General features: G+C 26.7%; 1 protein-coding gene across 1 annotated transcript; it reads right to left on the bottom strand.

Annotated features, from left to right (window-relative positions):
- Positions 1-7,736: 7,736 nt before the first annotated feature.
- LOC111027232 (pickpocket protein 28-like) lies at positions 7,737-16,726 on the bottom strand. The gene is made up of 10 exons (XM_022305554.1): positions 16,632-16,726; positions 15,553-15,771; positions 13,765-13,882; positions 13,436-13,605; positions 11,561-11,777; positions 10,610-10,877; positions 10,465-10,530; positions 9,173-9,308; positions 8,977-9,068; positions 7,737-7,858 (listed from the first exon to the last, which is right to left on the bottom strand). Exons 1-10 carry the CDS (start codon positions 16,724-16,726, stop codon positions 7,737-7,739), a joined length of 1,503 nt encoding a protein of 500 aa, XP_022161246.1.
- Between the last annotated feature and the right edge of the window lie 7,966 nt (positions 16,727-24,692).

Consider the following 24,692-nt stretch of genomic DNA (forward strand, 5'->3'; position numbering starts at 1 on the left):
GATAAGAAATATAAGAATCCAAAACGATCTAAAACATATTTTAGCATTAGCATGTTTGGAAAATTCACTCAACTCAAGCACACATTATTATTAAAAGGAACACTTTCATTGGGTCGTTCATTTCATCACGTAGTTAAAATAATTACTATCTACAATTCTGATATAAATAATTCCTATTTTTAATACTTTGAGAATAAAAATCAGTCACATAAAAAAGAGGGTAAACGGGTAACGCTCTGATAAACCTTAGGTGTCTAGGAAGTCACTGTAATGGATATGTTAAATTTGAATTCAATGATATAAAATCATTGTATAAGTACGAAAGACGATTCTGAGAGAAGACGGTCAGCCAATAATATTTACCTAGGTAAATATATTTTATGATATTATTGTGGTGATTAAAGTAATTAATTTTAATACATGACAGATATTATAGTACTATAGTAGGTTAAATTCATCTTTGTCGAAAAAATTGGTTTTAAGAATGCTTCTATGTGTATACAAAATAATACCTACACCAAAATAAAAATATCCTGCTTTAATAAGTATAAACGGATAATATTTTTAAATTGCAACAAAATATTATACAACCAAAATCGTTATTTTTGGTTTAATATGTAATTTCGTCCAAATTTGAACCTAAAATAACTCTAAAAAAACTGGGTTTTTATATTTTTTGAATTGTTATGCTACACAATTAGCTACTACTTACATGTAACGTTGTTTAAAATTTTCAATCCTCAGCTAAAAAATTGAACATTCTATACAGTTTTTTAAAAAAATAATTTGTAAATTTTCAATTTGAAAAGTGTTGTCAACATTTAAACTTTGAATGCCTATATACGTGAATAACTACACAATAACTTTTCCAAAACATATTCAACCAATTAATTTCATGATGAATACTTAAAATGTATTATTATTTATAAAGATATAAACTTATTTATACATTTTCCAAGTACATAGTAAATACATATAAAATATAAAAATATATAAGCCATCATAATTTATAGGGTGCAAAGAATGAACATATTAATATTTTGAGATTTTGATGGTCTTATCAATTATATAACAATTAATACAATTAATGATAAAACCTCATGTTGGAAAGAGCACTATATAAAAGCAGCCTGTCTCTTATCCACATTCCGGACCGTCACCTTTTATTTGGTTAGAAATGGTCTATCCATTCTTAAATTATCCATGAGTAAATGTCAAATCACTTTGGTATGGAGATGTTATCGATGAGATCACTATTATATTTTGTCCCAGATTATTATAATATTATTATAAATGTCATCAAGTTAAACACGGCGTTCTATATAGGCAAAACAGGTACATAAATACTTTTTATAATTTAAATTAAATCAAAGGGTCGCTCATTTTTTTATTATTAATTGTTTTAGATTCTGAGCAGAGCAATGAATGTATTGACTTAACAATGAAGTGTGTTTTTCATGTTAGATGTCGTATTTAGAAGCATTAAAAAAATCTTCAATTGTATGAAAAGTGTCTGATAAAAATAATTATTCCTAGTTACCAATGTACCTAACGAAACAAAAGTTTTACCAAAAATCTCTGTAAAAAATAAATAAGAGTATTTTGATGTAATATTTTATCCATCAGTTATTTCTAGAAACTTTATAATTTCTAAAATATTTCAGTTTTTTTTTTAGCTATAAATAAACATTTTATATTTTAAAATACTTTAAAATAAATATTATTTTTAATATCCACGATTTTCTTATTCATTTTCTAATGATTTAAAATTGAATACAATACTTCTCATAGGTTTTTAATGGAATAAAAAAAATAATAATTCGAAAAGTCACAAAAGTTATTACTTTTAGTAATATAAATAAATTATAAAATATGGTTAGAAGTAGAGATTTCCATTCTATCTACTCTTAGAATAATTTTTTTTTTAAATTTAAATCAAATTTAACATATCAAATACCGTGGCCCTACTAATGGTATTATACGACACGAGTCCTATTTAATTAGGTTAGGTACGTAATTTCACTGTTTTATTTTTATTTTTTGAATGTAATTTTTTGGGGAAATTCTTAGTCACTTACTCGTTATCATATTCATACATTTCAAGCGAATTATATGAAAAATAATTATTCTTATAATTTTGTCTCCTTAAAATAGAATAATAAAATTTAAAAAATATTAAGCCATACATATTTACAACTTATTATTAATCTTTAATCTCTGTGATATAATATCTATAAAGTTGTTTTTAAAAAGTGGGATGGTTTCAATTTATTTTTATAAAATACATTTTAATGCTGGATTTATTTTCATACATGGGTGCATAATATAATTATGAATTATTAGTTAATAGATACCTATTACATAGTTATTAAATACCAACACCATAATTAAAAATAATTTAACTAGTCGCTAAACGAATAATAAAATTACTCAACTAACTTTTCTAAGAGTGATCTATGCTTCATTGATAAATACTGCATACAGGGTGAAGTGGTTTTTTCACAATACTCAAGAAACCAACAGTGTTTATTCATCTTTATAAATTTTATAAACAATCAGTTCTATTCAATGTGTATATTTACCTATTTAACATATGCATTGATCAAAGTACTTATGAACAACTACTAAGTATATTTATTAAAATATAATTTGAAGTATCTATTTTTCTAGGTCAAAAATTCACGAAATGTATTAGGTAAAGCAGTTATTAGGATAATGTGGCATTAAAATACTATTATTTTGTTCTAGTTTTTTTTTTTATTATTATCGTACTTTAATTCAAATAAAAAATATTTAAGTGCCCTCAAGAGAATTTTCATACTATTGGTTTTAAGTAAAAAATAAAAATAAAAATAAATATTGAATGAATTTGAATGAATATTGAATAAGTTGAGTGAAATTGATGGGTAGCGCTATGTTGTTTTAGTATCTATTAGTAATGTAGCAGTTGTTAGAAAAATCGATTAAAATTATTAATGATAGAATAATTAAAAGTTGAGAAATTTTAAATATTGTTCATAAATAATTAGTAAACTGATTTTAACTTAGTATTATTTAGTAAATAAGCAAAGCAAAAATTACGAATATTTAATTAAAATCTTAACAAGTTTCAGTGATTGGTTTTGGTTTATATTGTAATCAATTATTATTAAGATGGAAAAGTTCTAAATAAATAGTTATTCGAAGTTATTTAAACACTAATTGAATAATAAAATAGGCAACATGCAAAGCAGTTTTTAACAAAGTTTTATAGTTTATTCATGTTATTTGTTTTAGATAAAATTATGTACATAGTATGTAAAATAGCCTCACAAATTGTCTCGTCGAGTGTGACTATTGGGTAGCTCAAGCATTCACTGTCAATAATATCTCACGCGCATATGTTTTTCGTAAACATTTTACAGATTGTTTATAATCTAAAAAAGTTAATAAAAAAAAAAAATGTTTTATACATGCTATAATCTTTACGCAATTATGCTCCATTATGTAGATATCGGATAACTAATATACTTTCTGGTTACAGGTAATCAGAGTGACCAATAAGTCCAAAGATTTGTGATCAGGTAGGTAAACGGGTGCGTAGTAAAAAAAATGGAATAAAATTATTTAAAATGTAACTAAATTGTAGAAATCTCCGTTACAATATCGGAAAGTGCATTGTAACTGCACAATATGTATTAGTAGATGTAGCTATATTCATTAATTGTTCCTATTTATTTTGTTTTATTATGTTTATTGGCTTATTGCTGTGTTGGATATTACCTATTTTGATCTACACATTTTTTAATTGATCTCTATCTAGAAGATTTTCTCTTTTATAATACAACACATTTTGTAAAAGAAAAAAATAAATGATAATATATGCATTGCATTATTGTTAAATATATAAACTAATAAGGTTAGGTAGTTGACAGTTGTGTAGTGTTCGTGGTGTAATAGAATGAGTTTAGTTCACAACATACACTTTTTGGGACTTAATCATTACTATACTCCACATACCTAAACCAAAAAACAACATAAATTACTACTATTCGCTAAAATGGTTTACTCAGTTGCTTCTGGATGTACATTTTAGATTCTGAGTGGGGCGACGAGTATATCGATTTTACAATGATATGTTTTTTTTGTACATGTATGATACTCAATAATAAGTAGTCGAAATAATTCTTTGATTTTTAACTTCAGTATATGTTCTAGTGGAAAAGTGAATCTAGTTGGTACTATAAATGGAAAATTCCTAGAAGTCAAAATCATTGGGACACCCTAAAAAAATTAAGGTAAAACTGCAATATTCGCATTATTTACGTTATTTGTATCAGTTTTTGACAAAAGGGATTTAGTTTTTTTGGCGTGGCTGTAACCCTAGGTATTTGAATTGTTCACCAGATGTTTACTTTACCATTTTCTTTACATCATTAGATTTTCAAAATATTTTGACTCTTTCCGAGCGGTTTCCACTTTTCTTGTTTTTTATTTGCTAAATAACACATTCAATATCGTGGTTGAACAACATTTTATAATATTCTATTCTTTATCTTATTCGAGGGTGTTATTATCGTATTGTTATTATTCATTTAGTAAGGTAGTACATAGCTACAAACATATCAAAAAATATAACAATATTAGCTTTATTTATGTATAATTTTATTTAAAAAAAATAAAAGATTTTTATTTTTTAATTTAGATTAAGGTTTCAATTACTACTGTAATTAATCTTGTGCTACGTGGGAGAAAAAAAATTGATCGGAACATGTGTTTGTTTGCGTGGAAATGATTTCTTGCTAAAAGCCTGAGTGGTCACCCATCCAGGAGCCAACAACCGAGCCACTAACCTAACTGTTCAGAGCGTTTCCACAGATTAAGCGTCTAACTATGCCACACCAAGGCACATAGTATGTGAGTTGTAGTAAGTATACTTTGTTATATCACGCATGATAAATCACATATAATATTAATGTATAAATTTATGTAAAATACACACAATTGTATTTAAATAATACACTAATTCTTAATATAATTTAATAATAATTAAAAAATATTATTTGATAGAATAAGATTTCCTACTAAATATACTTTTCAAATCTGTAAGCGTTCATATATAAATATTTTCTTTTAAGATTTTGGCAGCTATAGACAAGTAGTAAACAATGAATGCAATTCACATGGATAATCATTATTTACAATCGATAATGCTTGAAAGATCGTAAAACAGTCCAAGTTCAGTTCCAGCATTGAGGTCACCATTTATGCTAAGTATAGACAGAACTGAAATGTTAGGAGAAAAAGTCAGGTACTTCATTATTATTTTTCTAGCTACTCTATTAAGTTCGTCTGTCTAAGCCCTTAGGAATAATCAAATAGACTAAAATACTAGATCTTTCAATTTTTAAAAAATTCTCAAAACTTGGATGGTTTAGAGTAGACGGTAGCCTCTCAGTAATTTTGATAAATTTCTTAAACCATTGTCGTCTTGCCGTGTATTTGTACATTGCTTTGAGAAAATAAAAACTACAATAATATTCCGGATACGTGGTACTCTTAAATTAGTTTTTATACTTGTAAATACAAAATCAATCAATCAAAAAAACTTGTGAACCAATCTGGAAAGTTAGTGTGGGTGATTATTGTATTTCACATGATGCAAGATAGATAATGCATGCATATGCTACAGAGGCACTGTTCAGCTGCTAGTTGGCTCAACCTCACAGCACTACAGCAGTACAACTTAATTTAGTAAGATATTAGATTGAGAACATGAGCCTTTTATGTATTTGTATTTTGATTATTTGATCAAATTGTGGACGGTTTTAATAAAGACCTATACATGTAAAAATTACAAGTACAGTTGTAATAAAAAAAAAAACACTTTTTTTCAAATGCCGAACAAATAATAACTCATAGTCATCAAGTTCAGCGGCTTCACTACAAGATGTTAAATAATATATATACCAATAACTAATATAAGATAAAAATATTGTTTGAAAATATATTGTATTCTAAAAACTAAAAATTGTTCTGAGAAGAATTTATGGTAAATATTAAAATTGTAATCCTCTATGTCTGCACGCCTATTTGTCTTATGAATAGCAAATCATTTTATAATATATATATTTAGCTACTTAAAAATAGGTATATACCTAAACTAGAATTTTTCCCTAGTTTTGGGGGAAATTAAATTGGTCGTATTTACGTACACAATTTGTATATCACAATACATTTAGAAAAATAAACTTTTGATGACAAATAATTTATAAAAAAAAATATTAAACGACTTATATATTATTTAGAATAAATGAAAAAAAATGTATGCATTTAATATGTTGTTCTGACGGATATGTAAATTTGTACTTGATACCGAAATCCGCAAATCGATTAAATTACTGATATTTATGGATTCAAACTTCCCTCGTAAATGTATGTCTTTTTCGGAAATATGAAATATTGTAAGGTGTTTGTAAAGTTTACGAAATAAAATCAATCGTTAATATAGTTTTAATCCAAAGTAAAATGTTTTTCAAGATTTAAATAATTTATAATTAGGTACTCGGTTACATAATATATTTAAAACAAAACATTACTAATCTATAAATATTGTGTAAGTCATATTATGAAGAACAATTTGTTCCACTTCATTAATGTTGAAAAGTCTTTTGTTTTGGAATTTGAATTTAAATGTCTTGTATAATATATAAATAATGGGCTACCATGTAGTCGTGATTAGAAAATATTATTCCACAAACAGTCCAAACAGAAAAAAACGAATAAGTATTAAACAGACTAAGAATAGGCCACACAAAGCTTATATTATAATGTTTATTAATGGCCAAAGACACCCCTCAAATATATATCACTCGTAGAACCCAAATTACAATTAAATATATTTTAACAGACGGTCTCAAATATGAAAACACAAGAAAAGAATACAGTTTACCAGAACACCTCTTCAGAATCCTAAGACACCAAGCAGATATGAACAACAAAGTAATACATATAAAAAAAAAGTCATATCTAAATAAACTAATTTAGTAATATATTTAAGAAAAAAAATGTAAGCACACTATCAACCTTTGTTTTTGAAACAAATAATTGATCAATAAAAAAAAAATATATTATTAAATTAGGTGATTAATCCTGTATAATGTAAAATTATCTTATGTTAGTTTAATTACTTGTACATAAACCATCTATTTGAAAAACGACGAAGTCACAAAATATCACAAATTGGGATATTGAGTGGAATTTTTTATCAAATGATAGACGGATCATGGGTGAACATTTGCATATAAAATATTTAATTTTAACACTGCAAATAATCAGTATGGAAGAGAATATAACAACGTACAACAACTGGTAGCGAAAAGACAGTTTTTTCTTGTTTTCTCAGAATTACCTTTTATGGACTTACGTCGTATCTCAAATAGGTGGTTCACATAATTAGTTGTTCAGATTAAATAGAGCATGGAAAAGAATAATAAACATAAAATACATATTAGAATCTCGTAAGCTAATCAATGGTCAATAATTGATTTTTTATGACAAATATCATGTCGATATATTGTCATATACATGCTACATAAAGCTTATAGTTGCTTACACACATTTAAAATAAATACTTTACCAAATTGCTTATTAATTAATATTAATTTTAATATGTAGTGACATAACATGAATACAAAGTGGATTTAAATAAATATTTTTATGAGTTAAATTCTCAAACTAGTCTGAACACTGATAATTCATGTATTATCAAACATGTGTATAATGTAATTGACGATCATTTTAATCATGATATATAGTATTTCAAACAAGTTGATTAAATTTAATCCCAAACATAAACTTATTAATCCACCAATATTACCTGTAACAAAATAAAGTAAATTTACAACATCAATGCCATAGTTAAAACGTTTTCAAAATATTAATAATTCGTTGTATAGTAGGTAGTATGGAAATTAAAAATTTTAATAGGTAATTATATCAAATTAAAATTTTTGTCGTGGTGGGGAATATAATATGAAGTAGTCGGTGGGCATAATACAAACAAGAACTTACATATTACATACCATAGGCACAGGAGTATAATGTTATTTATGATTTATTTTGTTGTCGATCAATTATAATGATTTTAGATGTAATATTCAACTGAAGTATTACGCACAAGTTTTTTTCACCATTTTTTTTTTTTATCACTTTCAAAGGAATAACCGTAAAAAGTTTTTACCGAATAAATATAGTTAGAATTTTCTAAATGTAATATTACAATAATCAAACAATTTTCATTTGTTTTGAGGAATTTGTTTTTTTTTTCAACTTACGTGAATAAAGTTTTTGTTTATCGGTAAACAAGTTTGAAATTGAATTACAGATTTTCGCATAAGTTGTTAGCAATTTAAAAATATTGAAATTGATGGTCCCAATTATTACCACACAATTCTACCAAATTAGTAAAATACTTTCAATAGCTTATCTAGAATATAGATTCTATAATCGATGATATATTATGCTATAAATAGTTGATATTTTTTTGTATGCTGGAGTATTAAATGTAACTAGTAAAATAATCTTTCACTAGTCATCGTACTACTGATGTATTGGCCCTAACGGATCAACTTTTAATACATTTTCATATCCCCCCTCCTCCCAATAAAAAATACTGAGAACGACTCTGCATCGTGGTAATTTAACTAAATGACACATCGTGGGACGTGTAGCAGCTTCTAAAGAACATTGATAAAAAAAACAAAACAATATGATGCATACTTATTTTTAATTTCCTATCTACCTAACCTAAATTGCTTACTAATGCTTCGAAGTTTTTCCGGGAAAATGGTCGAAATGATTACGAATTTTGGAAACAGGCAAATATGAATGATCAAATTAAAAAGAAATCTAGTAATGGTAGATCAATGATGGGTCAGCCCGTATGGTATTATAATATAAACAGTGAGTTTTGAGTTGTTTTTTTTAATAACTTACTTATTAGGGAGTCTAGGTCTACAATAGATGTGGATGTATATGCTGTGAAATATGGCTTATTGAAAACGAACTCAACCGTCGCACCTCTGGAACTAAAAACAAATGTTCATTGTACATTAAATATCTTGCGGTATCTTTATGATAATGAATAATTGTACATTTATGTACGTGACGTGAAACATGGTCTGTTACGTACTTATTCTTTACAATATTTGTTAATTTCATATAAGCCCAATCATCGTAGTGGGACGTATATGCAATTTTATATTCAACCACAGAACATGTTGGCCAACATTTGCATATTAATTGCATTTCCGGCTCATAGGTTGCTTCTGTATGAAAATAATATCATCATATTAGTAATTTTATTTCCTAGAACAATCAAAATATAGCGGTTATTTAGTCTTGAGAAATCACCTCTCGCTATCAATTTGGGAATTATTTTAATAAACTTATATTTTATGTTATTATTAAACATTTATGATAAAACATTTTATTATAAAGTCTATTAGTATAATATGTATTTAACATTTTAGTCGATATGATTTTATCCTTATTGGGAGTGAAATTGATGATTATATCAAACATGATAATATTTGTTTCACACTTTTTTTACGTTATCATATTTTATATTTATGAATGACAGCATACATTTTAAATTTAATATTCTGAAGCAGAGCTTTTGAATGAGTATTTTTGATATGTTAAAAGTATATTTTAAATTTTAGATGAGCATACAGGGGGGTACGATATCATAATGTTGGCCCACAACTCCACTTATCAACATTTTTAATTATTATGCTCATTATAAATTAACTACTGGTTAACTAAGTACCTAGTCGCAGAAATTATCTTAGAAAAAATATAACGGGCCACTTGATATTTTCTCCGGTGAATGGAAAAACATTAAATCTTTAGATATAATAGGCATGTATTACCTATGAAATATATATTATCTAAATATATGAAAATCAAGCATACGACGAATTTACGAGCAATGCACCCCAAAACTACTCACAAACTGAATTCGATCAGATATATGCATGGTATGCTCGATGTGTGTGATTTGGTCCAATTTAATTTTTTTTTAGATTGAACAGTTTAAATAGTATGTCATCGGTATAGACCACCGTATAATATTTCACATTTCTATTCATGGTTAAATATGTAATCAAAGTTTACATTTTTATCAAATTTATACGGTGAAAAATTCAAAAGTTGAAAAATGTTAATTATTTATTTTCAGAATAATTGTATTTTTTGGGCAAAGGAAAATAGTGTTGGCCAGACACACACAATATATTGGGACGAAATGTTGATAGGTACACATTGTATTATTGTAACAATGGATGACAATAACACCTATGTCCTATATTGTGCAATTTGAAATGATTATTTACAATTTATCCATAGAATAACTGTAACTGAATTCATAACAACGAGTAGGCATAACTTTTGTTATCTTATTAGACTTAAATGCATACTTACTTTGAGCTTTTATCAGACATTCTCTTTTTGAGACACCACAAATTTGAACACTGGGTGCCACTAAATCTAATCGAATACAAGATAATGTATATTTTACTATAAACTATAAATAAAAACATAACATTATATAAATTGAGATACTTACAAACCATGTCGAAGGAAACACAGCCACATATGGTTAAAGTTTCGTTTAAGACACATTCCATATTACAATTCACCTGTGTGTATTGTTGAAAAATAGATAATTTTCTCTCGTTGTGCAAATAGCATTTCCTGGCTTCTAAAGAACGCCATTTTAACTGAGAATCAATTTTTTTCACGAATGGAGTGATTTGTATTTTAGTGTATGTGTCTGGTTTGATAAAAGATCGAGGATCGGTCAAAAAATATTCAGCTGGGTGAGATAATGTAATCTAAATAAAAGCAATAAATGTTTTTGAACTTTGTGTACGTATCAAAATATTTTCTTTTATACCGGACAATTATTATAACGGTGTAACTCTACAATCATTTTAAATAGTTTTAATATACCGTGAATGAGTCAATATAGCTGAATTAAAACACTGTTAAAGAAATTACCTTGTGTATAATATCAAAATAGTATTAACACTATAAAACATAAATAGCTCAAAAAGAGTCAAACAAATTTTTAAATGTTATCATGACGTATAAAAACTGATGAAATGAACATTTCGTCAATATTTCAAGTATCTACTGTTATTCGTTTTTAAATTACTGCAAAATAATAAGACCGCTTAATGAGAAGTCTTTAATTTATGGGTTTAATATCACAAAAGTTTTAATCTCAAACGAAAGTAGGAAATCGAAGCTTTTTTACTGCTCTAAAAGGACGATGATCGATAAAAAAATTACAAATATTAATTTGATATTATCGTTGTAAATACATTTATTTTGTAATACATTCAATTTTCTGCTCAGTATCTATTCGTATCAGATAGGATTATTAAATCTGAAAACACTGTCTATCAACATAATCTTCACAACAGTTTTTAAAAATTAAAATCTGCTCATTTTTTTTTTTAATGTAAACTGTACATTGGATGTAATAAACACAATAATTGTATTTTTTACTCACAAAAAAATGACTTTGAGACGAACAACTAAAAAATTCTTGGTCCAATATGTTTATCGTCAATCTAAGACGGTGGTAGTGACTAACACCGCTTGTTCTAGCAGGGTTTATGTTGACAAGAAGATCGTTCTCTGAATTTGGTGGGTATCCATCATCTAAATTCCAATTTGATTTCTCGGTAACAATATAGGAATTGTTTTTTAAAAAAAAATTTAAATATCTGAAATAACAAAAGAAAAAAAATAATACAGAAATATAATACAGAAATTTCTATACTATTCAAAATAAAATTGAAAAATTATATTTACAAATAATTATAGACCTTTATTCTATTCGTGTATTTTCGTTTTATTAGCATACAACATAAGTAATAAAGTAAATAAGAAATGAATTATTTAACCTTTTCAATGAGTTATAAACTTTTTCTACTTCAGATAAATAGTATAAATGTTGATGAAGTCAGCACAAGTTTATTTTCTCTCGCCCAACTTAGACAAAACGCAAATCAATTTTTATTTATTTATGTTTTTGAGTAATCTTCGAAAAAAATCAGTCATTTTAATATTACAGAGAATAATATTGTTGAGTATAATTATTATGACTTATCGCTATTTAATAACCATTTATGTAAACATTTTTTTTTTAATCAAATAATAATATAATATAAAACCTATATTTCAAACCCTCAAAAATAATGTTCTCTGTAATAATTTCTTTGTGTAATAGGCACTTTAAAAAAAACAACGTTTAAATTTGTATATTAATGCGTTTTATCTATGTTGCTTGTGGACCTGAGAGAGAAAAAAAATACTGTGCTGATGTCTTCATAATAAGTTAGGTAGTTGGAAAGTCTGTAGCCTAAATTAGAAATGTAGACTGAATATTTTAGTGTAGTTTTTAAATGTAATAAATTATTAATGATCACAGTTTTACTATAATTTATAAAATATGCTTAAAAATATCAATCAATTTTTAAAAATAAAATATTAACCATTAAATAAATATGCTTACTCGTATATTAAAAAAACTATAATGACTGAGCATTTTAGAATTTAAAAAAAACCCCATTTTATGTTTTTTCTATTTTTTAATAGATGTATAGATATAGGTAGCTAGTGCAAATCCAATAACGAACACACTACTCTTTGATACTGTATGTACTATTTTACATTTTTTTCGTAATGACCACTATTAACTGCTATTATACCTAATATAATTAAAAAACTATAATTTAAAAGCATTGCTTTATGCAAATCAAACGATGCCTAATTTGGGGAAACTCTGAAACATAATACAATATTCAATAATAATTTGTCTATTTAAAAGTACCTACATAGTAATACTAGTAATTATACTCTGGTATCTGACCAAGTGTACCTACTTGATGAAACTAATCAAACATGTAAAACCTGTTGGATCAAAATGGTATTAGTATTTTAGATTCTGAGCAGAGCGATAAATGTTCAAGTTTTAGAATGATGTTAGTTTTTTTGGGGTATCTGCAAGCATCAGGAAAATTCTTGAGAGTGGTTTCTGGTATAAAATAGGATTTAATTTCTACTTGGGGGAGGTTCAAAAATGAAAAGTTAAGAACATTTTAATATAATTAGAAAAAAAAATACCGGAAAATTAGAATTTTTAAGGGAAACCGATTTTAACGCAATCGATTTTATTGGTACACATATGTATGTATACATCTAATAAATGTCATGAGAATGATAACCCTTCACTCATTAACCCCCAAACTTTTGACCACCTCTACAATAAAGTGATTTACTCAATGACGAGGTTAATTCGAAACCAACCATAATACAGCAGATGAGTGACTTCCCTAGCTTTTTTTAAAACCAAAACTTTTTATTTATAATACAATTTAACCTTTGATTATATTCGTTGTTAAGCATTTGAAATGATGGCATCATATTAACTGAAAAACATAATCCAAGTAAACTCAGTTTTGGTTGAACAAACTGGCAAAAATTTGAAACTGTCAAATTTTCCCATTTCGCATCCAATTGAAATACTTCTGAACAGCTAATTGCACAATCCTGGGATCAAAAGCAAAAATTAAATTTCATATTTAAATGTTTAAGGTAGGTATCATTAGTTATTACTTATTACTGATAGTCGATTTTATTTGAACAATAATTAATAAGATTCAATTTTAAAACAGAAATAAATTTACTAAGTTAAAGCTTTATACTCACGTTAATCAAACGCATGATTACATCTTTATCAAAATAATTTCTTGAAGCTTTTTTGTCTCCGATATAATTGTAAAAATCTAAGGAACATAGTCCATAGCGATAATGTTGAAGATTTTCCCTAGATAAAATGTATGACTAATTTTAGAATCGGCACAGTAAGTTTACTAACACCTGGCGAATAGAATGATCGGAGCTGGAGTACAATTTCATCGGACCACTTCAATTGAAAAGATGTATAGTAAATGTAGCACGCAATTGTCATAGATTTGCACGGTGTACGACTTTTATATAATCATTGACTAACATTTGATTACAACATCGTGGATTCAACGACATCATCGAGTTTAGAAGACTCGTGAATATAATATATTTCTCTAGTTGAATTTTGTCTATGTTTTTAACTAAAGTATAAACAAATATAATTTTGGTGAGGGTTTTTAAAAACTACTATACTAAAAATCAAAATCAAATATTAATTCATTATTCAATGAATATTTAAGTTTTTTACAGCATGTGTGAGGTGGGCTTCTAGAAATCAATTTCTACAAGACTGCAGTAATTAATTCTCCATATTTGACCTTGTATGCAGATGCAACTGAATACTATACTAACCGAAACACTGTCTCAACTTTCAGACTCGCGTACAATTTGAATAGGTAATGTGAATATTAAGGTAATTTGAACTTTTTAATTTTAATTTATTTATTTATTTATTTATAGTATTTAATCATATTTATTCACAAAATATTTAGATACACAACGTTCTATTTACCTATTAAGATTTTTCATTTCAGATGCTGAGAGAAACGATGAATAATATTATAAAACCAGTTGGTTTTACAACATTATCATGATTTATGTGAGTGTGTTTTTTTTCTGACTAGTCACGACATTTTTTGAAAAGTAATACAAATAATCATCTTGGTCATGGTTGGAACTTAGATGTCAATTAATTTATACCTAGTCATAAATGATAATAATAATGAAGAAACATACCATAGAACCTGTACGAGATTATCGGTCCCGAATGCCTACCAGAAAACATTATATCGTTCCTCAAGGCATTAAAATTATACAAAAACATATAAAAACCAAATAGAATAAGTCACTAATTTTGTATAAACTTTTTTTTTTTATCTCTCCTACTATAAGCATATATTTATAAGTATATAACTGTATAAAACTCACAAACTAATGGCCTATGCTACCGAAGCTGTAATGATCAGTAAAAAATAAAAAAATAATGGAGACTTGAAGTTTTCACCAAGATAGGTATGATAAAATGTTCAAAATATTTTGAATCTTTTGAGCAAAATCGATATTTAAAACATTCGATTTAAATTTGTTTTCTCCGATTTATGCCCATAACAGTTCTAATTCTTAATACTATAACTTGAAAATGAAACAAACGTTTCTCAAAATGTTTTCTAATAGCAATTAAAAATATCAAAAAAAACAAATTTATAATTTTCTCAAATTAACGTTTTAAGTTTAAACTTTGAAAAAAATGGATCTAAAAAATTTTAGTTATTTTTTTGTAATTTAAAAAATATTTATTGACGGCTCTAAACACCGAAAGACTTGTAGATTTATATCACACTAATCTCTAAAATATCAAACCACTGACATAACCATACTATTTAGTATTTAATAATTTAATGTTTAAAGCATAGAAATTAATATCTCCTGTGAATAATACAAAATATATTGTTTTTTGCTCTACAGTATTATGTTGAAATAACACAGATCATAAATAGTAAGTAAATATTTATTTACGTATGAACTTACCAATAGGAGGTGTTCGTGTTCATGTGTTTCTCCCAAACCCATTTTCGTAGTTGGCTTGATGGACAAATATTAATTGACGGAAAAGGTATATCTTGAATGGCTGATTCTGTGTTTTCAATGAATATGATGGTTGGACTATCAATCCAAACGTCTATCAAAACTCTTAAAGCGCCACACGTAATTGATATCATACAGAGAAACGTCAGAATCCAAAACAATCTAAAATAATTTGTGATATTTTTCAAAATATTATAAACACGCCTGCCACTATGATATGAATCAAGCTAAAAATGCATTTATAATATCAAAATGTCTTCATACTTGACTGGCATTTGTCTTACAGACAATACTCTAAAATATGGCGAAATGTGAATCACAAGAGTGGCGATTCTCTACCAGAGTTCATTGAAATTATTGAAAATAAAAAGGATACATACGAGTTTTTTGAAATTTAAAAATAAAATACTATAAAAATACAAATTCTGTCTATGGATATTTATAAGTTTTTTCAAGATATTTTAAATTTTTATCCTTCTAGTATTTTATTCAAAATAAGATACATACCTACATATATTTTATCGTAAAACAAACTACTCATTATTTATTGTGATTAGTTGTAAATTGTATACGTCGAAATGACTTATTATATTTACTACAGCGCTTGAATTGGAAAAAGAAAAGTGACGTATAAAAAAAGTACTATTAAAAAAAGTGCTTTCCGAGAAAATATCGTTCAGTGATCAAAATCCTACTTTTGAAAAGTCAAATGCAAATGTACGGTATGCAACCAATTATTAATATTATTCTCATGCCCTACAAATAAAAAAATATAAAAGATTATTTTCTTTTTCAATTAATCATAAGACCACAATAATGAAAAACTTAGAACAGTTAGAAGGTATATACTGAAATATTTTTATTATAAGCATAGAAGTACCCCGAGCGAGAACCTAGAATGAGAAATTCTATTTCCCAACAATTTATACCCTAAAAATATTTATTCTAATCAAATATAATAAATTGAAAAAACATTAATTTCAAAATAAATATTTTATTCGATCATATTATACTAAACCTACTTTTCTACGGGTGATCTATCCTTCATCACAAAATACTGCATACAATGTGAAGTCGTTTTTTCACAATAATCACGAAACCAACTATTTTCAGTCATTTTAAATATTTTAAAACTATGAATTGACTAGCAATTGTGTTTTATATAGGTACAAATGTGTATTTATTCAATATATATAATATATAACATATTCACTGTTCTAATAATGAAGCACTTATGTTTTTATTTTTGAATTTATATTAATCGTTATGTTTAGATATAAAAATAGGAGTAGGTACCTATTTATTTTGTTGGAGTGTCGACAGTTGACTAGTTCCTATAATGGTAATAAATATTATAGTAGAGAATTTTTGATATTTAATTGCGATGAGCAGTACGATTATATAGATAAAAACAAATAAAACGCAATGTTTTTAAATGGGCTCTGGAGAATTAAAACATAATTTTTATTATTATTTTCATTATTTTTGGTTGTAAATAAAACTGAACAATACATTAATCCGAAATAGTCACGTAAAGTATAACTATTATTATGGAACATATTCTAGCAACGTGAATACTTATTCATTTATACCTTTAAGCGAAGTCATTGAACAGCAGGTGTTGTATTGCTTTAGCATTTATTATTTATTTGAAATAAAAACATTAAATGTATTTTTTTGTAAATAAATAGATGCTATATTTTAGTTTATTTTATTTCGGTAGATATATCCTGCACGGTATACCTACGTCCTACATATTTATAGAAATAAATGTTTAATATTCTTAGTTTATTGCCATACAGAAGTACACTGTGTAGTGTGTACACAGTATTTTACCTAATTGATCAAACACGTCGATTTCAACTTATGTAATAAGGTCAAGAAAGCGGACAAGTAACGTTATGAAAAGGTTGGGATTATTTTTGATTTTGAAACACTAAGTTTATACTAAATAATAATTGCTACAGCAAAGAAAACTTTTAATGAAAATAATTTGTAGTTCTCAGAGAGTGATACTTCGTATAGATGACTGTGCAAGCAAAAGTATACGTTAATATACTCTCATTACACGTTATGTAACACGATAATGTTTATTTGGACTTCAACTAAACAGAACAGATATTTACCACTGGGCCATATTAGGGCATAGGCACTATAGGCACTGTGCCTAGGGCCTACGAACATTTTAGGGCCTAAGAAAATGAAATGTATGGCTACGATTTTTCTGTAATATTTTTTTATTTTTATTTTAAGTTAATTAACTATCTGTAGATGTTAGCACAACAAATAAAATATTTTGTATAACATTTCTCATATATTTACACTCAATGTTCGTGTTCGTAATTACTTATTGAAGTCAGATTGGATAAACCATAAACCGATAAAATGCATACGGTAACGGTATACGGGCAAACGACTGTGTATGATGAATGAAACCGCGATTACTGTTTAGAGTATTTTAGGAAATAATATAAAAATAATATCGTTCAGGTAATATAAATAATAATTATCGACCGCGGACACACACACACATCATTCATCAATATTCAATATTCAAAGAACGTTGATTTTTAGATGTGTTAAAATTGTTATCAGATAAAGTTATAATTATAAAAGTTAATATTTGATTTCCATGTTGTAAATATTTTCGTTTTTAAATGCTTAAAACACTGAGATTCAACACTACCTCTCCCAAACATTAGGTTTCTTAATCATTTAAATACTGAACACTACAGGACCGTAATATCACATCGGTCTAGGGCCAACGGTAGGTGGTGTTAATCCGGGGCCTGATTTACTATAACACTTAAAAGAATATGTTTTATCTAAGAAAAGAATTAGAACAATAATGGAAAATTCTGTTTTTTTCTTTAATAAATAGTTTGCTTAAAGCTGTTAAATTAATAACTATAGTCGTATAAACAATTTGGTTTATCATTTGAAACTCCGGAAATTATCGGAATTGGTTAATTATATAACTTTGGACATTACTATTTAATATAGAAATAAAATACGATTTTGTTTTATGATTCAAATTATAGCAAACAGCTAGGGACACTACTATAGATTGATAAAATACTTACTACCTTTTTTGTTCCGATCAAAAACCGGAAACAGGTGGAAACTGTTTAACATAATACTGCGTACGTTCCGTAACGTTTATTCACCAACGTTGTATAAGTTATACGTAGGTTGGAGCCTCTAACCACCCTGAAAAGCCGGCCTCCGTCTATAGGATAACACTAAAAATACTTACCTACCTACAAACTTTGGCAGACTATCCGTGTTCCGACTGTTTCTATTGTAAATAAAAATGATTATCACCGGCAATCACCATTAATTAATCTTTGCAGATAGTAGTTAAGTCAGAGGAGACTGAAGGAGACTTATTCGAGGTGCGTGCAATGGAAATAAACTACACCTGACAAAAGCATATTTCTCCCTCGGATTCGCATTCACATAATATAAATATTTACCTATATGCATCTTACATAAAGTTGGTGAATTACTAATTAATATTTTCGAGAGTTGCTGAAAGTTATTTCGGGTATTGATGAATAATTTAAAATTTAAAGCAGAGTGTTGTATAAAATATTTATGAAGAATAACAGACTGTAAACATATGTTTTGATAAAACTATAATATATGAAATATATTATGTATTGTATGCTTTGTTATGGCATTATAATTGAGGTATACAATAAATATTATAAATAAGAAAAATCTCAAAATGATTGCAAATTTTTCTAGTAGAAATTTGGGTCTTGTTTGTACCAGAATCCCCTCCCAAGCCCGTATTTCTAAAAAATTGTGTATTGTTAAAAACAAAATTACTAAAATAACATATTATAATATCAAACTTTTTCTGAAAATTATGACTAAGTTCCCCCCTCCCGTTAGAATCATGTCTCTGGAGCCGCCCCTCGTTTGCATTTTAGTCATAACATACAAAAGAAGTCATAAAAAACAATAAAATATAAAATCTAAGCAAAACCAATTTTTGTCTAAGTCCTCTTTGATATTTTGTTGTAATTCAAAAACAATTAATATATACAAAGACTAATCTTCAACAAATATTTATATTAAGATTTTCTACACATAATACAGTTTTACAATATGTTAAATTTGTGAATTATTTTTAGAAATAATATGTTAAGACTGACGTCCGCTAAAAATAATGTTTCATCGTACACACATGATTTATCATTGAATTCAAAATTAACTCTTCCATTAGAAATGTCAAATTAATTAACTATAGTTAACTTAATTAGCTAAATCAGTATTTTATTAATTAATGTTTTTATTGATTTTTAATTTTTTTTTTTTTACGTCAAAACGGTCACATCCATTCTGTAATTAATTACAAACAAAAACATTGAATGTAAAATAAATAAATAAATATTTAGTTTTTCTGAACATTGCATAGTGCCCGCTGAAATGGTGCAATTTTATTGGAAGATTGAATAATCTTAGAGTAATAATCTAAATATATTGGTAACTTTTAAGATTATTGCATAGTATTATATCTCAAACGAATGATAGATAATAATATTAGCTACACTTAAAACCTCAGAAATAACACTTTATTTCTTAAACTTTCTGTAGAAGTTACGATTTTTATTTTTAAATTGACAAATGTATTTATTTTAATAACTTGTAGACGAAACACGTTGAAGAGATTCTCCTCTAATTATTTTTTCTTACCGATAGCAAAATGAAAAATAGGTATAATTTGTGAACAGTTGCAGTTGACTGTTGAATGAACTCGCAAAACATAAAAATAACTTTTTATTTTTCTAAAGATAATCTAAACAATTCTGGAGGCTCGTAAACTTTTAGTACCTACTTTTTATCTTGAATGCTTGAATCTATAAATACGAGTAATCCTATATATTATATTATACTTAATATTAGTATCATACAATGTTAGATAATTGGCATAGTATTATAAGGTATCATATTACTTTTCAATTACTTTCAAAATACTTTTAGTTACTAAAACCATAAACTTAGTTAATATAATATACTGTATTGGTCAAATGAATGTCAGCCGTACTCCTCGATTTAGATTTTTACAATCACTGAAACTAATTTACAATTTTAACTTATCATTATAATAATATACAGAGTGATTCAACGAGCATGCTCACCTTCATTTTTTTTTTTTGTTTGCTTTAATAATGAATTAATTCAAATTCTTGATTTTTTTTGTGCTACTTAAGGAGTGTCCTGTAGATATACAAACTTCTGTTTTTTTTAAATAAGAACCTCCCCTTTTTAATTTAAATTATTTGGTGAGTATTTTTTTCAAAGATTGAGATATAACTACTTCAATATTCAAATGGATAGTTTCTTAGTAATTAAAATGTTTGAAGGTACTACGGATAATAGTCCTTAAAAATGGTCTTACAAAAATATAAAATAAATGTAATATTGGATCTAGTATATACTTGGGCTATTTTTTCAAATTATTAATGTTAGATTAATATGGGCGTAGACCTTTTGTATTAATCACTAAAATGTTCAAAACACCTTAGCCCCCATATGTTATCAACTCATTATCATGGACATTTATCCTGTGTACCCAAACAAAGTTAAATAATTCGAATTATTAGTACTAATTTTGATTCTGATACGTCAAAATTTCAGAAAAATTATCCACGAAATTATTCATCTCAAGAATTTTAAAATATGGTCCTTAAGTATATTTAAAAATTCCAAGAATCAGATTTTGAATAACTGCATTATAGAAGGAAAATATTATTAAGCATGCTTGGTGAATCAGCCTGTATAGTATATTAGACAGCCATTCAATTAAATAAAATATACAATAAGCTTACAACGCTTATACAACTATAATCTTTTGGTCGCAGTTATTTCCGTTTAATATAATATTATCTTTGCTATTAAATAATCTTGTATATTAATATACTAACTGAGTAAATATTTTGAGTTGATAACATTTACAGTCGTGTGATCATTTCTCCGACTTGCTTGAACATTATGATAATAATATTGGTAATAACTGTTATGAATAACATATTATTCATTAATGACATTTTTAAAAAGAACTATTATTATTAGTTTCTTAAGACAAATATTGTTTTATAGATAGATAGTAAGCATTAAACAAATTACCTATATAGATAATTAAATACAAATCATTAATCAATAATTATATAAATGGAAAATATTTTCAACATTTAAACTCGATTATACGTTTATACACAGTGACAGTGGCACAGTGCTCATAAAAAAGTATAAAATAATGATAGTAATGAAGTTACTGGTTCGGTAATTAAGAGCTGTTTGATAGATTTAAATAAATTTATAGACGTTTGTCCACGATTGTACATTCATTGTTAAAATATGTCTAAAAACTATTAGAATATTATAAAATAAATATAATAGAATAAAATTATATTAGTGATTCAAATTACTATTACTGTTAAGACATGTTTTATTTCAACGAAATATCGGATTTATTTTTATGGTTGTACCTTAATTATAATATTTCTTCTTCCACTATAATATTAACTTATTTTAATCATTTTACTGTACATTACTAAATTGGATACTTAAAATCAAATAGATTTCTACTTAATTACTAAAGAAAAATAATAATACAGAATCGTGAACATAATTTGTTATGATTCAATTATTCAGTTTTTGTATTTGAAACAATAGTTTCATAGGTATTACAAGGAATCTAAAAAACGAAACTTTTATTTTGAATTTTGTATTATCTTAAATAATTTCTTATTTTTAAGACACGTCATAAATTCTACAAGTTGTCCAGTTGTCTAGTGTGTAAGTACCAATATTATAGAGAAAAATATCCAAAATGCGCAACGGTCGACTACCACAGTTACTAAGCTGCTGCTTATTACCGTCGTATATCAAGGAATATAATACAATAGCAATTAACAAACAAACGACAAAATCGAAAAAAATTAAGGTTTTTAGTTTAAGACATGTTTTAAAATGTGAATAACATTTTTATGTATTAAATCGATTTTTTTAGGGAAGTTACCGTACTATTTGGAGCATTTCGTAACCATCCGTGACCTACTCATAACTTTTAAAAGTAATATTATGACATTAACGACATTTAACAAAACTATATTTAAATTATTTTGGTATAGGTACTTGAATTTAAAAAAAAATAAGTTTAAATCCACGATAACGTTTTTTATGAGCATTTGAAGATAAACTTGGCGAATTTAAATATTATGTAGGTATTTCTTATAATTTAATACTTTAATATAGATGTCAAAAAACATTTCATCAATTAATATACTTAGTAATATAGCCAAATAAGTTCAGTTCTTCGCTCGCTCAGAATCGTTTTTCGTATGTAATGGTTTATTATTGAAATCAAATTCAACACATACATTACAGTGACTTACTCAACGGTGAAAATAGTGCTCTTCATCTACTGCAAAGATGTTATCAACTTCCTCCCCTTTTCGTTGTTGTTCTAACTGCGATTATTTTAAAAAGTACTGAGGATTTTCTATTTTGACTTCACAAAAGTACCAAAATGGATCCAATTTTCTAGCAAAAACCTCCCTCGAAGTTTACGATCAGAGAATTTATTCTATAACATAAAGTGTTTTCAAACACAAAAAACACACATCATTGTTGAATAAAAAAATCTTTTGCTGCACTCAGAATCTAAAATAAAAATATTATGAAGAAGTGCGTTTTTTTTGGATGTTATTATCTCTGTTCTATGAAGCTTTTGTACTTCAATTATTGATTGCGGCATTATGTATCTTTTATCTTGGTCATAAAATGCCGTTATCTGAGACTAAATCAATGCTTCCCACTTCTGTCGAGTAGATTAGTTGACTCGTGAGAGGCACTATCTCAGCTATGTTTATACTCTGAAGACTATTACTACTGATACTATTGGAAGACGACAGTGTTTGGAAAAAATGCGTTCATCACATCCTCTTTCATATTTTGCGATTGTCACTATCTAAGGCTCGTACCTATATATTGTCAGAAAGAACATGATCGCGACTTGGGTCTGAGTCGTCCGAATTAAATTTGTTTTTAAAATGTATGTCCAACATCATTATCAATATATTGTAACGACTAACGACATTTAATCTAGTTTGGTATCGATAAATTCATATTTTCATTCAAATTTAAGATTTTTTAAACAATTATAAAAATACGTAATAATTATAATACATGATTCATACGTTTAAAGCAGGCTACTCAATTTGCTATTTATTTGCACGACAAGATATTTTATGCTGTATTGCTGTATAATTTATATTAAAAATACATTATATTTTATAATTGATAATAAGTATTATAATGGATTGATAACTGAAGAAAGGGGTTAATTAAACTATACCACATACCTAACTAACAGAAACACTTTTTTGTGTCATATTACTTTATGTCTTAACTTAGCTGTTGAATTTCAATACATTTGGCAATGACTGTATAGTAGATATATAAATTGAATAAGTACGGGTATTTTAGTTTACAATAAACTGTATTACAATCTAGATTATCTATTATTGTAAGTTATTATGTTATTATTTAAAAGATTTAATTATCATACCTACATACATAAAACAAAAATGTTACAACGATTTATAGATACCTTGCAAAACGTTTTATATTTAAAGATTTATAATATAATAGTTTAAATGATCCGCCAGATTAACTCGTTCATTTTTTTTTAAACGCGAACATGAACAAGTTTTTTTTTAAAAAGGTGATTGTGATGATTACTTGTTTCTCGCCTTGAATTCAATTTTCAAGCGAACTTTCTGAACACTGACTATAATAGTTACGTATAACACGGAGGGACTAAATAATAACATTTCGGAATTTGAATTTCCACATTAAAAACCTGTAGTAGACAGACTTCGACAGTGGATTTGAGCTAGGACAAGAACGACTGGACAAGGGGAAGAAGTAAGTAGTGAAGAAAGACAGTAAGGAGGAATAGGAAGTGAAGAAAAATCAGGAAGAGGAGGAGGCCGTCTGACTGTAGAGGGCGTGCGCGAAGCTGGTCCGTTCGGCGCGCCGTGCACCCTCGTCAGTCATACCGTCGT

This window comes from Myzus persicae, unplaced genomic scaffold, assembly GCF_001856785.1.
Source record: "Myzus persicae strain clone G006 unplaced genomic scaffold, MPER_G0061.0, whole genome shotgun sequence".
Classification (NCBI taxonomy): Eukaryota; Metazoa; Arthropoda; class Insecta; order Hemiptera; family Aphididae; genus Myzus; species Myzus persicae.

Excerpts from the sequence above, each read along its gene's own strand:
- LOC111027232 (XM_022305554.1), bottom strand. The coding sequence starts at position 16,726 with ATGACTGAAAATAGTTGGTTTCGTGATTATTGTGAAAAAACGACTTCA. Across the intron at positions 13,883-15,552 it reads AACACGAACACCTCCTATTG|GGAAAATCTTCAACATTATC; the intron begins GTAAGTTCATAC and ends CATTTTATCTAG. Across the intron at positions 13,606-13,764 it reads TAATCATGCGTTTGATTAAC|GATTGTGCAATTAGCTGTTC; the intron begins GTGAGTATAAAG and ends TTTTGATCCCAG.